The sequence below is a fragment of the Pavona decussata genome, unplaced genomic scaffold (assembly GCF_977016875.1).
Source record: "Pavona decussata unplaced genomic scaffold, jaPavDecu1.1 SCAFFOLD_130, whole genome shotgun sequence".
Taxonomy (NCBI): domain Eukaryota; kingdom Metazoa; phylum Cnidaria; class Anthozoa; order Scleractinia; family Agariciidae; genus Pavona; species Pavona decussata.
In genome coordinates, this window is record NW_028145544.1 from 420525 (window position 1) to 435099 (window position 14575).

General features: G+C 39.5%; 3 protein-coding genes across 4 annotated transcripts in view; 1 reads left to right on the forward strand and 2 right to left on the reverse strand.

The window, feature by feature from the left end:
- The window catches only part of LOC146468466 (U6 snRNA-associated Sm-like protein LSm4), a 2650-nt gene extending 1898 nt beyond the window's left edge, over positions 1-752 (reverse strand). The window contains exons 1-3 of the mRNA XM_085124569.1: positions 673-752; positions 517-558; positions 49-147 (exon numbers count right to left, since the gene is read on the reverse strand). Of these exons, the coding sequence (XP_084980695.1) occupies positions 49-147; positions 517-558; positions 673-678 (147 nt within the window). The 5' untranslated portion in view covers positions 679-752. The remainder of the gene's footprint in view (positions 1-48; positions 148-516; positions 559-672) is intronic.
- On the forward strand, positions 688-14531 carry LOC146468467 (prolyl 3-hydroxylase OGFOD1-like). 2 transcript variants are annotated; one of them, XM_085124563.1, is made up of 16 exons: positions 688-937; positions 1056-1075; positions 1163-1311; positions 1400-1446; positions 9208-9311; positions 9726-9818; positions 10166-10192; positions 10365-10456; positions 10704-10832; positions 11340-11453; positions 11744-11823; positions 11902-12085; positions 12602-12746; positions 13309-13367; positions 14029-14207; positions 14244-14531. In XM_085124563.1, the coding sequence occupies exons 1-15, from the start codon at positions 792-794 to the stop codon at positions 14188-14190; spliced, it is 1551 nt and encodes a 516-aa protein (XP_084980689.1). In that variant the 5' UTR covers positions 688-791; the 3' UTR covers positions 14191-14207; positions 14244-14531. The 2 variants fall into 2 exon arrangements, with proteins under 2 accessions (XP_084980689.1, XP_084980688.1); XM_085124562.1 differs by having other exon boundaries at positions 689-937; positions 14029-14531.
- Positions 2488-7627, reverse strand: LOC146468468 (uncharacterized). Its single transcript, XM_085124392.1, has 2 exons — positions 7133-7627; positions 2488-7057 (listed from the first exon to the last, which is right to left on the reverse strand). Exons 1-2 carry the CDS (start codon positions 7247-7249, stop codon positions 2693-2695), a joined length of 4482 nt encoding a protein of 1493 aa, XP_084980518.1. The 5' UTR covers positions 7250-7627; the 3' UTR covers positions 2488-2692.
- Positions 14532-14575: the final 44 nt, after the last annotated feature.

The following is a 14575-nucleotide window of genomic DNA, read 5'->3' on the forward strand; positions in this document are numbered from 1 at the left end:
CAAATTTAAAAGACAATTCACTGCTCTGTACCAACACAAATGACTTACTCTGGAAGTACAGATGACCTCTCGAAGGTTTATATTCATCCAATTGTCACAGCTCACAAGATGTCCATTGTAAGTTTCTCCATTCTTCAATTCCACCAGCTGAATGGGAAATCAAGGCGTTTATTGCAAGGATTAATCAAAATGCCCAGCAAGCTATTTTTGAAAACAGCTGACAGACTTGAGGGAGCAACTACAGAATACAGGGCCACTTTGGTCCACACACATACAGTAAGAACGACACATAACACAAAAGAACGACACATTAAACACAACAGATGCTATTATCATGCAAATAAGTGGCCCTGTATTCTGTAATTTAGCCTAACGTTATACAAATGTAACTCTCTTAATGTACTTTAAAAGATTCTGAACTGAAATGAATATTCAGCGACTGTGAGCTCAAAAAGCTAAAACGTAGACTGTACGTTTGAACGTAAATTTAATTTTAAATGGGGATTAATCACTCACCATCGGGTGGTTTTGCGCCGTCCGTAAAAGAGAAAGAGGCAGCTTAAACCGAGAAAAAGATTGTTAGGATTATACAAATTAAACAGGACTGAAAAATCAGGATTGAATAGACAGAAGAGGAAGACAGGTCGTTAAGAGGTTCGAAACGAAACTTACCACCATGTTGGAATTTACTTGACAAGCGAGGCTACACAGCCAGATTGGGTAACCAAGCCTTTTACATTTTGGAACGCCTGACACAAATTGCATTTTCTCCCACGTTTTCTATAAACAAAATGAGTTCATCGAGAAAAAGGAGAGATAATTCGTCACACGCTGAATCAAAGGAGGCTAAACAGCAAAAGAATGATCACAGAAACGATCTGTTGAGTAAATATTTCTTGGAAGAAGAATTTAAAATCAAATTCACTAAAGCATTTAGGTTTGTTCTGAGAAACGATTTTTGTTTGCAAATGTGCATTCATGGTTTCAGTATGAAAATTACATTATAGGCTTATATTAGAATAATATTGAGTTGTTTCTATTTTCCCCTCGTATAGAAATCAAGAGAGTTTTAACGGTGAGTAATTATGGCGTAATTTTCAATTGCGCTTTGAAAAATACATCTTTACTAAAAATTATCTCATTTTTGTGTTTCTCAATATAGATAGTGGATCTGTCATACACACAGTACCTTTCAAGTGCTGCCTTATTCCTAACTTTATCGCAGATGAGGACTTTTTAAAAGGGTTAGAAAAGGAACTGCTTCAACTGAAGTTCTTTGAGAAATCAAATGACTTGTATAAATTCCACCAGGTAAAATTTAACTGATATGGTCATTTTTCCTTCAAAATTTGCAAGAGTAGTTTTACCAACACTTGATTCCCTCTTATTGTTTTTGTAGAGTAATGACCTAAAAAAATCATCCAAGTCTCATATCGCATCTTTGAGGTATTTACTGTGTGTCAACTTTGTCAGTGGTAACCAAACTCATGTTCATCTGTAGACAGTTATACCCTAAGCTTTAATGGGAATGTAAAAATTAACCAGTACCAATCATATCTGAATCACCTCTAGTCCCCCCTATCCCTCTTTGCCAAATTTGCCATTGTATGCATTGTGTGGTTCCAGAAAATATCCATACCCCCACCACGGAGGGAATTGGAAATTCCAGAGGGGTGGGGGGGTCAATGGCCCAGGAAATTCCAGAGGGGAGGAGGGGTGAATGGTTGGATAAGTTTCCAGAGGGTCAACTTCACATTCATGTCAGACATAGTTGTTCAAAATCGTAACTTACTAACTTAGCAACTTCGTAGATCTTTCTTGAAGACGTTACTTTGTTTAACTGTTTTAAAGAAACTCTTGTTACATTAGAAACATGTTTCCCTTCTCCGAAAAGCCTTTGTAACCGAAGTAGTCCAACTGAGACAAGAAATCTCTGTCTGCGTTGTGTGACTCAGTTATTATAAAACTGTTGTTTGTAAAACTTTCTTGCGTAGAAAAATATTGTTCACTGGCAACAATTGAATTTGTATCAATGTTTAAAAGGGAAACTTTTGTATGGCTATAAAGTGTGTTACGAGTTCGTTTTGTGAGTGGCGAATAGTTCGTAGTCTAAACAGAACGCAGGGTTGTCGGAACAACAACAAGGTTATTTATTCCAAATGAGCGTAGCAAATTCAACACAAAACTTCACAACAAGCACACGCTAGGCTTGTAAATTACAGTTCGACCTCTGTCACACTTGAATAAACACGGCCTCTGCCAAATATACACACGACCTCTGTCACACTTCAATAAACACGGCCTCTGCCAAACTTTACACGTGACCTTTGTCACACTACAATAAATACGTACTCTCTTCGCATAAACAACAACCTCTCTAAAAGCTAAACCGATTTCCTTATATACTAATGAGCGTAAGATTCTAGAACTTTCCGACGCAACTAAATAAAGTAACATTACAATATAAAATCTATTTACAGGATCACACGTAAACGGCTTCAGAAACTGCTTAGTCACTATGATGCAAAACTAATTAAATATGCAAGAATATTCTAGAGTAAATTAGCATACGGTCACGCAACAATTTTTCGTAACATAACCCCCTCTTGAGAAGAAATTTCTTAAATTTCTACTAACAACGAAAAATTAATTAAATAGCGCAAAGAGAGGAGGTAGTCCAATGTCTCTAAAGTTATTCCTCTAATCTGCTCAGATAATCTGCTCCTACATTCTCGGATCCCTTGATAGCCTCAACTCTAAAGTTGTAGCTCTGAAGAAACATAGCCCAACGCATGAGCCGTCCATTAGCGAACTTCGCACTGTTGATATACTTCAGCGGTTCGTGATCAGTTTGTAGTACAAAGGGAACTCCGTATAAATACAGGTGAAACCTTTTGAATCCCCACACAATGGCTAAACACTCTTTCTCAATGGTTGAGTAATTACGCTCCGCACTTGATAATTTCTTGCTACCGTAGCAAACGGGGAACAGCTTGCCATCATGTTCCTGCATTAGTACAGCACCAATACCACTGTCGGAGGCATCAGTCCGCAGAAAGTAGGTTTTCTCTGGATCTGGCAACTGCAGGATTGGTTCTTTTGTGAGGAGGGCCTTAATACTCTGATAGGCTTTCTCTTGTGCCTCGCCCCATTCGACTTTGTTCGGTTGACCTTTGCGCGTGAGGTCTGTCAGCGGGGCAGCTAAGGCTGCGAAGTTGGGAATAAAATCTCGATAATATCCGGCTAAACCCATGAACGATCTTATCTGCTTCTTTGTAGTAGGTCTTGGAACATCTCTAATCTTTGCCACGTTGTCTTGATGAAGACCAATTAAACCTCCCTCCAAACGATGACCGAGAAAGTCAACAGCGTTAACTCCAAAAAGACATTTAGTCGGTCTTATGGTCATTCCGGCTGCTAATAATCGTGTAAACAACTCTTGTAGTATCTTGATGTGTTCTTCCCACGTACGGGTGTGAACCAAAATATCATCCCAGTAAAACTCAACGTTATCCATTCCATGCAATAGCTTCTTCATGGCTCTCTTTAAGGTCGCTGCGGAGTTGATCATACCAAACGGCATCTTCAGGAATTCGTATGATCCGTCAGGCGTCACAAAAGCGGTCTTCGGTATGTCTTCCTCAGGTATAGAAATTTGCCAGTAGCCCTTACTCAAATCAATTCTTGTGAAATACTTGTCACCATTCAACTTCTGGAACAAATGCTCGGCAGTCGGCATAGGTTCAGGGTCAAACACAGTTAATTTGTTCAATTTCCGGTAGTCCACGCATATCCTATTTGTGTTGTCTTTTTTCTTAACAACCACGACAGGTGAGGCATATGGTGAACTTGACTCTCTTATAACTCCCATCTTCATCATGTCTGTAATATCCTTCTTCAGCGATTCTCTCAGGCTATACGGTACTGGGTAAGGTCTTGATCTGACTGGTTGATCGGATGTAAGTTTTATATGATGTTGAGCCAAGCTTGTAGTACCTGGTGCTTCTGTAAACAAGCTTTGAAACTGACTTGCAAGGTCTTTGAACTCTGCTCTTTGCTCGTCAGTAAGGTTATCTCCAGTAGCCACATCTTTGATTGACTCTTTAGCGACATATCCACCAATTTCTAAAAAATCAACACCATCCACAGGATCAACTTCTTCTGCTTCATTTTTAGCATGTCCGCTCTTACTAATGTCAGCGTTCACTTCGACAGCCACTGCTCCAACGGGTACAGAATCCTCTCGTTCAAAATACTTCTTTAGTAGGTTGGCATGGTAAACTCTCTCCTTTCCTTTGACACACACCTTATAATCGTTGAGACCCACTACTGCACTAACCTCAAATGGACCTTTCCACTGCATTAGAAGCTTGTTATGGTCGGTCGGTAGCAGTATTAATACTTTATCTCCTTGTGCAAACCTTCTGACTTTAGCCTTACGATCGTAGTAATGCTTGCCTTTGTGCTGGGCTTTCTGAAGTTCAGTATGCGCAAGCTTGAGAGTATCTTCCAGCTTCTCACGTAGCTCAAACACATACTGGTAGCTGTTCTTTACTTCAGGTTCCTCCAACTCTTTCGTCCAGAGCTCTTTAAGAATAAACATCGGCCCTCTGACAGCTCTTCCATACAGCAACTCAAACGGCGAAAAACCAGTAGACTCCTGAGGAACTTCACGATACGCAAACAATAAAGCGTTGATGTAACGATTCCACTGTCTCGGCTGCTCGCTGCACAATCTCTTTAACATACTCTTCATGGTTCCATTAAACTTCTCCGTCAGGCCATTACACATAGGGTGATAAGGAGTCGTAGTGAGCTGTTTAATGCTCAACAACCGTGTCACTTCCTTCATACACTCAGATACAAATTGCGTGCCGAGGTCACTCAAGATCTCTTCAGGCACTCCTAAACGACTAAAGATATCCACCAACGCTTCCGCCACAGTCTCCGTATCAATGTTTTTGAGCGGGACAGCTTCAGGATAACGGGTTGCAAAGTCGACCAACGTCAATATGTATCTATGACCGTCTTCACTCGGGGGGCCAATAGGCCCAACCAGATCGATTGCTACTCTCTTGAACGGCTTGTCAATTAATGGCATCTTCTCCAGGGGAACCTTCGGTACAGAACCCTTGTTAACCGTCTTCTGACATACATCACATGACTTGCAGTAACGAGTCACGTCCCCTTGAATACCTGGCCAATAGAATGCGCTTTGAATCTTATCAGCCGTCTTCTTTATTCCCATGTGACCTCCCATGAGCGATCCGTGAGCTAGTTCCATGATCCGACTTCTCAGCTGCACAGGAACCATAACTTGCTTCAGGGGTTTACCATTATTCACGTAAGGGTGTTTGTAGACGCGGTACAAAACTCCACCTTTCACTTCAAATGAAATCTCAGCCTGGCCTCTCACAACTACATCATTTCGCTCCCAATATTTTTGTAAGCTCTCGTCATCATTTTGCATTTGTTTGAGCTTTTCTCTATCAACTACAGGACTTTCTTTAGTACTCGGTACCTTCAATGGGATACGTTCTCCGGCCTTCTTTGCTTGACCTCTCGTGGTTACAGCACACGCCTCTTGCACATGATCTTGCCAGCTTGGATCTGGGTCGTCAGCAGCTCTCGCGCCTGGTACATTACCAACAATTAAGTCATAAACAGCATCGGGAAGACACTGCGCTTCCACTTGGCCCTTGAGATAAGGTGTATCAACGTCAATCTTTGCAATGGGCACTTTCCTTGCCGTGTTGTCGATGAGCAGCATAACATTAAAGTCGCCAGTGAACTGATCCTCAGACACAAGATCCTTCTTTACTACTATTCCGCTACAGCCAGTGTCTCTCAGGACATCAACAGACTTCTCTCCAACTCTACCTTTCACTACAGGCATTTTACTTCTCACTCCAGACAAAGGTTCAACACAGGCGCTACTCAATAATGGAATCTTCTTACCACAGGCTAACAGCAGCTTCTCATCTTTAATACAGGACTTAACTTCTTCCGCTGTGGGTTTACTCTCAGTCTGCTGGACTAAGCAACTGGCGCTCACTTGACCACGTTGCACAGGGTTACCATCCTTACTTTGTCCTCCGGATCTCCGTCCACCTGATCGACAGTTTCTAGCTTCGTGTCCTTGCTTGCCACACAGAAAACACCTTTTTCCTATGGTTGGGCAGTTGGCGGCTCTATGACCACGAGCGTTACACCTAAAGCACTGGAGGGCTGTTGAATTAGACTGTGTGTTCTTGGCTTCCTCCCTCTCAGGCGGTAATACCGGCTTTCTGCTCACTGGGCTAAACAAATGCTTACCATGGGCCTCTAAGTACTGGTCAGCGATCTTCGCAATCTGTGCTAGGGTTTCAGGTGCCCTTTCTCGTAGGTGAATGGCCAAATCCTTAGGGCAGGAATCAATAAGCTGTTCTTTCACTATCAAGTCCTTTAGACCGTCAAAGGTTCGCTCAGTATCCGAAAGCTCTAGCCACCGTAACAGGTACCTGTCCAGTCGCACGATAAACTGGTCCGGACTTTCGTCAACTTCCGGCTTAGACGCTCTGAATTTACGACGATAGCCGTCTTCTGTGAGATCATATCTCTTCATCAGCGCAATCTTGACTTTACCGTAATCTTTAGCTGCTTCTTCAGATAGGCGTGAGTACACTTCGAGTGCCCGTCCAGACAACAGAGCACTGAGCTTTGATGCCCATCCAGTTCTATGCCACTTGGCTGTATCTGCAAATCTCTCGAACCTCTGCAAATATGCGTCCAAATCATCTTTACCATCCACGAACGCTGGAAGTTTCGGCGCTTTAGCTCTATCATCTCTCTCTGCTGTACGACCATCACCATTCGTTGCTGCTAACCTAGCAAGTTCCAACTCATGTTCTCTCTTGGCGGCCTCAGCAATTTCCTTCTGTCTCATGAGGTCAGCTTCATGTTGTAATTTCCTAATTTCTCTTTCCTGACGTCTCGCTTCCCTTTCTTCATCCTGGCGTCTGCGTCTCTCTTCCCTCTCTTCTTCCTCACGTCTCTGCCTTTCTGCTTTCTCTTCTTCCTCGAGCTTCTGCTCCTTTACTAACTGCCTTTGTTTTTCTGCTCTCTCTTCTTCCTCGAGCTTCTGCTCCTTTACTAACTGCCTTTGTTTTTCTTCTTTCTCTTCTTCCAACTTCTGTTGTTCACGCACAAATTCGAGTAGCTTTTCACCTTCCAGTCCAAACTCCTTACCAAGTTGCATAAGTTTCTCCATTTGACAGCGTTAGAATTCCAAGGCTCTTTCACTTGCTACCACTTGTTTCCACGGCACAGTTACTTCCTTCCGAGTTGCGATCCTTTCCTGGTTATCGGTAGACAACAAACAGTTCCTTGAATTCCACTCTCCCGGACAGGCCCCCAATGTTACGAGTTCGTTTTGTGAGTGGCGAATAGTTCGTAGTCTAAACAGAACGCAGGGTTGTCGGAACAACAACAAGGTTATTTATTCCAAATGAGCGTAGCAAATTCAACACAAAACTTCACAACAAGCACACGCTAGGCTTGTAAATTACAGTTCGACCTCTGTCACACTTGAATAAACACGGCCTCTGCCAAATATACACACGACCTCTGTCACACTTCAATAAACACGGCCTCTGCCAAACTTTACACGTGACCTTTGTCACACTACAATAAATACGTACTCTCTTCGCATAAACAACAACCTCTCTAAAAGCTAAACCGATTTCCTTATATACTAATGAGCGTAAGATTCTAGAACTTTCCGACGCAACTAAATAAAGTAACATTACAATATAAAATCTATTTACAGGATCACACGTAAACGGCTTCAGAAACTGCTTAGTCACTATGATGCAAAACTAATTAAATATGCAAGAATATTCTAGAGTAAATTAGCATACGGTCACGCAACAATTTTTCGTAACAAAGTGAAAGCCCCAATTTTACATAAAACATTGAAATATTTGTTTGTTATTTTTGTATGCTGTGTAAAGTTACGGGCAAAGGTCAATTCCCGGGGTCAATTATAACTGGTTTGTCAAAACTGACCCGTGTTAAAACTTATTTCGTCCAAAGTATTTCAACTTTAAGTCCAAAACTATTAACTTAATTTCTATGCCAAAATTCAACAAAATAGAGCCAATTCGACATTCTTTTAATGCGTTATTGATCTCATACAAAATTTGCATAAGAACGTACGTGAACATGCTAATTTCGTTTTGCGGCTCCATTTCGTCTGCGGTTTCAAGTTACGATCTGAAAGGTCAATTTGTCTCCCTGCCCTGCTAATGCTTATTTTGTCCAAGCTATTCCGATTCAACAGGAAAACTATTGACTGAAATAACTAGACTGAATGATTACCATGAGAAATATCGATTGAGTAGAACTAAAGCGATAATCCTTTTGATCTCTTACAAATTTGCATAGGAACGTAAACATGATATCTGCAAATTAAATGAACATTTTTGCATTGCGGGACTTATTCCAATAATTTAGATTTAAAATCTTCAGCGAAGCTAATGGTAAAGTTTGATGTCAATGACCACAGGTAAATATAAAACACAACAATTATTTCAGTATCAAGAGCTTTTGGCAAACTTTACGGTCTACCGGTGAAATTGAACAGCGCGCGCTCTTCAATAACGCATATTTTCTCCTCGTGTAGGCATTTCTTGATATTTCTGAAATGTTCACATCAAACTGATTTTTGAGGCGTTCTTTTGAAATAAAACTTTTCCAGAGGGGGGTGGGGGTGTATTCTGTATTTGAGGAATTTCCGAAGGGGTGGGGGGATTAAAAAAATACCTCAAAAATGGAAAATCCTGGGGGGTGGGGGGGTCCTATGTGAAATTCCCTCCGTGGTGGGGGTATGGATATTTTCTGGAACTACACATTTTTGAGATTGTGCAGTTCCAGAAAGTACACACTCCTCCCACAGAAGATATATGTTTTCCACCCCCCCTCCCCCAGGATATTCCAGTTAAGCTTCATACTTTGCTTCTAAAATTTTTTACTTTTAAGACCCCTCTCCTACAAGAAATTTCCAATGACCTCCCATGGGGTGGGTATGGATTTTTTTCTCGAACTACACATTCATGAGTGGCTGTTGAATGCCATTGTATGCATTTCTGGACATAAATGTCCTGGGTTTAGCTTTGTTATGGAAAAAGTGTTGCTTTAGTTTACATATTTGTCTCTTATTCCTTTTAGAAATGTTTTATACAATGATTTCCGAAAGTGGCTTCATGAGATAACAGGTTTTACTGATCTGACTGATCAGGTGGACATGTCATGTGCTAAATATGAACATACAGGTAAATGGGATAATTTTTTTGGTTCATATACCCCAGTATTTTGCCAGTAAATCATTTCAGGCAAATTTGCTGATGTATGTCCGTAAGGTTCATTTATACTGCTCATCGAAGAGCATAGTTCCTTAGGAGAATCTTAAGGGCATGCTCTCTCTACCCCTTCGATGAACATTTTAAAGTTATCTCCTACTGAAATAATTGACATTTTCTACATTCTGAGTCAATTTGAGGGCCATTATGAAAAACTTCTTTGATGAAGAAAACACAAGACTTGGTCTCAGTGTCAACGTTTTCCTTATAAAGAGCTACAGAGCTCAAAACAACTGACCTCCAAATCTCAAGCAACTAGTAAAGTAACTTGTCCTCAATTGTTATAACTGTGTCAGTGTCTGTAATGGAAGTTGTTTTATTTACAAGATGTCCTCCTGTGTCATGATGATGAGCTTGAAGGAAGGAGAATTGCTTACATTTTTTACTTGGTTCCACCTGATTGGCAGGATTGTGATGGAGGTATTTATTGATAATATAATCTTTCACTTGAGGAGTATGATACATGATAAATGGTGCATGTTTGTTTTTTAACAATAGCAACAAATAACATTTATTAATACAATATTTCAAAACTGAAACACAAGATATAAAGGACACATTATAGAACAGAAATTTTACTATCCACAGTATACTGAGTAGTAACTGTTAACTAAATGTAACACCTTAAAATGTGCAGACTGATGGTGAATTAAATTGATTATCTGTTGATTTATTCTGTAGTTATTTATAGGAGAAGGATCTGTAACTTTCATTTGTTTTCATTTACTTTATTTTATTAAAATCAATATTGTTGGTTATTTTTGTAGGAACCCTTGATCTCTTTTCAACAGATGGTAAGTTCTAAAATTATTCAAATATGTCTGTAACTTACTGGCAGTTTTAGACATGCTCCTTCCTCCTTCTCTGCCAGCATACAAACAGGAACATTACTGTAATATAACTTCTTGATAAATTTATTTTAAGACACAATTCAAATATCCAACTATCTGTTTGTCTTTCTCACAGAACATGGCCAGCCACACAAGATAATAACATCATTAGTTCCTCAATGGAACTCGCTGGTTTTCTTTGAAGTGACTCATGTTTCATTTCATCAGGTTTGGAAATTCATTGTTGATACCCCTTGTGTGTTTTCCATTGCTATAAATGTTTTACATTATTTTGCTTATACAGGCCAGGGTTTCATTGTAACTCAGAGCATTAAGATATATAGCAAAGGTTATAAGTTAACTTTCAATTGTACAATCTTTGCTGTGTCATAAGTTTCTCTGTTCTCTGCAGTCTGAAATAGCTTACAAGCACTGCAGGTTCAACCATTGATTGCTCTCATTTGTGCTAGTTTAGGTGTCTGAAGTGTTGTCACTTAATAAAACACGACTGTCCATCAGTGGATGGTTCCATGGAGACAATATTGACAGGCCTGTACCATATCAAGAGCCACACCTTAAATCAAAAGGACCCTGTGCTTTGGAGGTAAATACACTGTAGCTGGCTTTAAAGTAGATGTTAGATGCCATTAATCTTCAAAAGGTTTCCTTCACATATCCCTATTGTATAAAATGAATTAGTACCCATGTAGCAATTTTATTTTAGGGCCTCAAAGAGGATTGTTTGTTTCAGAACATGATGCTTGAGGAACCATGATAGATCGTAGAGGTGTGCTTATTGGAGTAAAAACACTTCTTTGTGATAGGGTCCATTCTAACTTTATAAGGCAGTGGGGCTGGGGGGGGGGGGGGAGTGCCAGCAAAGGGAATGGTAGGGGAGGGGGAGGTGAAGGAGGAGCAAAAAAGTGTTAATTCAATTAAAAAATTGGCCCCCTGGGAGCTGTATATTGCCCTTGACCAAAAGGGGAGCCCTGGTCTCTTTCAAATTCTTCTTATCAATGTGAGTAGGTGTTTATTGGAAGACATTAAATCCGATCTTTGTGGTACATGTCTTAAACACTAATTGTGTCTTGTTTTTTCCATGTTTTGTTAGGACGAGGTACTAATGGACTGGGTCAACCCAATGTATCTGGATACTGGTGTTGTAAAAGACATCAGAGCAAGATTTAAAGATGAATCAGAAATACAACTACAAGAATTTCTTCTGGTAAATACTAGTTATATTGAGTGCATGCACAATCTTGCACCTTATTGATAGCACTCACCAATATATGTACCTTTGATGGAAACCCTTGCTTACCTCTCATCCCTTGTATCTCAGTAAATGTAAATAATGTTTTATTTCTTCACTTACTCAAGGTTGAAATTAGGATATTGTATATATACATATACTTCAGATACCAAAGAACTAACCTAATCAAATGCATAACATATATTTTCTTACAAATTCAGCTTTTGGAGTTACATAATTACTGTTGATTCACTTAATATCTACAGGAGAAGAAATACCAGGAAGTGCTGGAGGCACTCTGTAATGAAAAAGTGGAATGGAAGTGGAGAGGACCAGCAAATAAAAGGTATTGTCTTGGGCCACTGTTTTTCAATGAATAAAAAGTGTAAATTATGTTAAGTTGCTTTCCTTTGAAATTTTGTAGGCATTTTGAGGAAGCAGACATGGAGTCTGTTCCACCTGTTTTACAACAGTTGACCAAGTTATTGCAGTCTCAACCAATGTTCAAGTTACTTAGAACAATGACCGGACTGGAAATGGCTGATGTACCACTCAGTGATGATGATGATAGCAGTGGTGGTGAGGATGACCATGATGAAGAAAGCAAGGTAACTAAAGGTCTCTATAGCAGGTGTTTCTTACCTTTTTTGCCCAATTGAAAGCCATCTTAGAATAAGATGTACAATACAATAGATCTTGTCAAAGTGCGGGACCTGGATTCCTTAACCTCAAGGGACTTTTGCAGAGCACTATGACCATTTTTTGATTAGCATGTAGCTGGTGACCAGTCAGATTGAAGAATGTATAATCATGAGATTAAGGACCTCTTTTCAACCAGAGAGCAGCTTTTATGCGTGTACCTACTTCTCTTGTATTCACTTTACAGTAGGTACTCATGTAAGAGCTACTCTCTGGTTGAAAAAAGTCCTTATTCTTATGATAATACATTCTTCTCCTTTGTTATTTCATTGGTTTGACTGTATTTATACACTAATAATAATAATAACATCAATGCCCTCAGGGTTGAAATTTACTGAACATGAAGAATAATGAATAAGTAGACATTATCCTATAAACTATAAACAGCGCTCTAGATGATCTAGATGACATATTTTGTTCTCTAGGATAACGATAAAAAGAAGGAGTGTGCTCCAAGTTGCCATGGTAGCATACGTCACTGGACGCATGGCTGTTACTCCTTAGTTCATGACACTGATCCTGAAGGAGCTGAGTTCGCCTTAGATGTTTTGCTGTATGTTGGTGGAAAAGGTGAGTGCAAGATTACAAACAATCCAAATTTGTCTCCTTGCGTTCGACATACGAAAGAAGATAATCATTCGATCTCCGAACATATATCCATCGAAATGAACCGTTCTTGTTTCATATGCCACACATTGACATTCAAATCCTAGTCCGCATTTTAGATGAAAACTGTTCTGTGCAGTACGCACAAATTTTTTAAAAAATATTTTCGTGGTAGGAAACTTTTCCACTCGCGCCGGAAAGTTCATGGCATTTCATAAATTTGAGGTGAATGTAATCCAAAACAGTTACGGCTGATATGGGGAGGGGGTTGCATCTTTGAAACTTTGGAAATCAGAGTTTTCCTGTCGGTCCCGAATTGATAGAATATGATAGAATCGGTCAACCAAATGTTAAAATCCCCAGACAAGTTTTGTAGTGACTGCAGAAAAAAGACGGAGAGAGGCGCATGTACACTGTAGCTAGCCAGTAAACAGTCCTCTATTTTCCTGCTGTTTTGTTTCGATTAGTTGTGTATTTGAACAGGATTTTCTAATCTTGCGCCATTCTTTATTTCAATTATTTTCAGGCTGGAAGAGTGATTATGGTGGTTATACAACGTATTTAACAAGCGGTGAAGATGAAGAGGTAAAGATCGTTGTCATAAAGTAACCGATTATCGTCTTATTGGAGTTATATCCTTGTTTTTGTTTCAAGATATCCCCTTCTTTATGTTCATTCCTGGGAAAGGAAGACTGGTTCCACATGAGCAAGTTGTTTGGCAAGCGCTGTGTCAATTTTGACTTTTTCACGAGCAAAGGTTGAACATGTTTTTAGTAAACTTCAAAAACTGTTTTGCCAGTTTTTAAACAAGGAGGTAATGGTAATGGTAATAGTAATGGTAACTTTATTTATACACGGTAAAGCCTTCAGCAAAGATTATAAAGAGATAAAAGATGAAATATAACCAAAATCATCCCTAACTAAACTAACCTAAAATACTATTAACCACATGAAACGTTCTGTATTTTATCGTGCACACAAGAACAGAAAACTTGTGAAATCCAGATTTTTCAAGGAAAAATTGCTTTTGAGCAACTACCTTAACACTATTCCGAAGGCAGCGATTCTTGCCACCCTCCTCCGCCAAAAAACAAAAAACAAAAAATTCGCAAACTTTACCCTTCCTAGTAAATTACACGTAATTTTTGGACTCTCAAATTTTTTTCAAAATACCTGTCTCACCATTTACCCGCCTCAGTGTTTTGCCCCTCATTTCTTCATTTAAGGTTTTTTGTTTGTTTCTTAGCTGTTAACAGTCCATCCTCAAGAAAATTCCTTGGCGTTGGTTTACAGAGATAAAGAAACAGTAAGATTTGTGAAACACATTAACCACTCGTCTCTGACTGATGAAGGGCCAGCCGACAGAGACAACAAGTTCTTCGATTTTTCTTTTGTTTATTTTGAATAGAAATACGTGACTATAAATCAGTCATCAGTGCTGTAGAGCCTCCCAGAAACGATCGGAATGAGACTTCCTAACCTGGCAATGGCAAGATCGTTTGCGATCTTGAAAACCGAAGAAGATAGTAAGCGATCGACTGCAAGGCCGTAATTTCTTCGATTTTCGTGGAATGACACTTCAACGTTAAGAAAGCTACTTTAACCTCTCACTCCAAGAAGGCCCAAGCTCAACTTAGGGAAAAATCTCAAAAATAATTTTATAAAACAGTGAAGAAAGAATAGTGCAATTGAAGGGTACTACCCGGTACAATACAGACTCAATATGTCATTAAAAATTGGACATTTTTATTTCTTAAGAAACAAGAAAGAGAGGTTGATCATTTGAATAATCA

What these genes read in the sequence shown, in the direction of transcription:
- LOC146468467 (XM_085124563.1), top strand. Translation starts at nt 792, where the DNA reads ATGAGTTCATCGAGAAAAAGGAGAGATAATTCGTCACACGCTGAATCA. An exon ending in ACTTGTATAAATTCCACCAG is followed by an intron (nt 1,312 to 1,399) that starts GTAAAATTTAAC and finishes TTGTTTTTGTAG; the next exon opens with AGTAATGACCTAAAAAAATC. An exon ending in AGAGGACCAGCAAATAAAAG is followed by an intron (nt 11,824 to 11,901) that starts GTATTGTCTTGG and finishes GAAATTTTGTAG; the next exon opens with GCATTTTGAGGAAGCAGACA.
- LOC146468468 (XM_085124392.1), bottom strand. Translation starts at nt 7,249, where the DNA reads ATGGAGAAACTTATGCAACTTGGTAAGGAGTTTGGACTGGAAGGTGAA. An exon ending in AAGAAAAACAAAGGCAGTTA is followed by an intron (nt 7,058 to 7,132) that starts GTAAAGGAGCAG and finishes CAGAAGCTCGAG; the next exon opens with GAAGAAGAGAAAGCAGAAAG.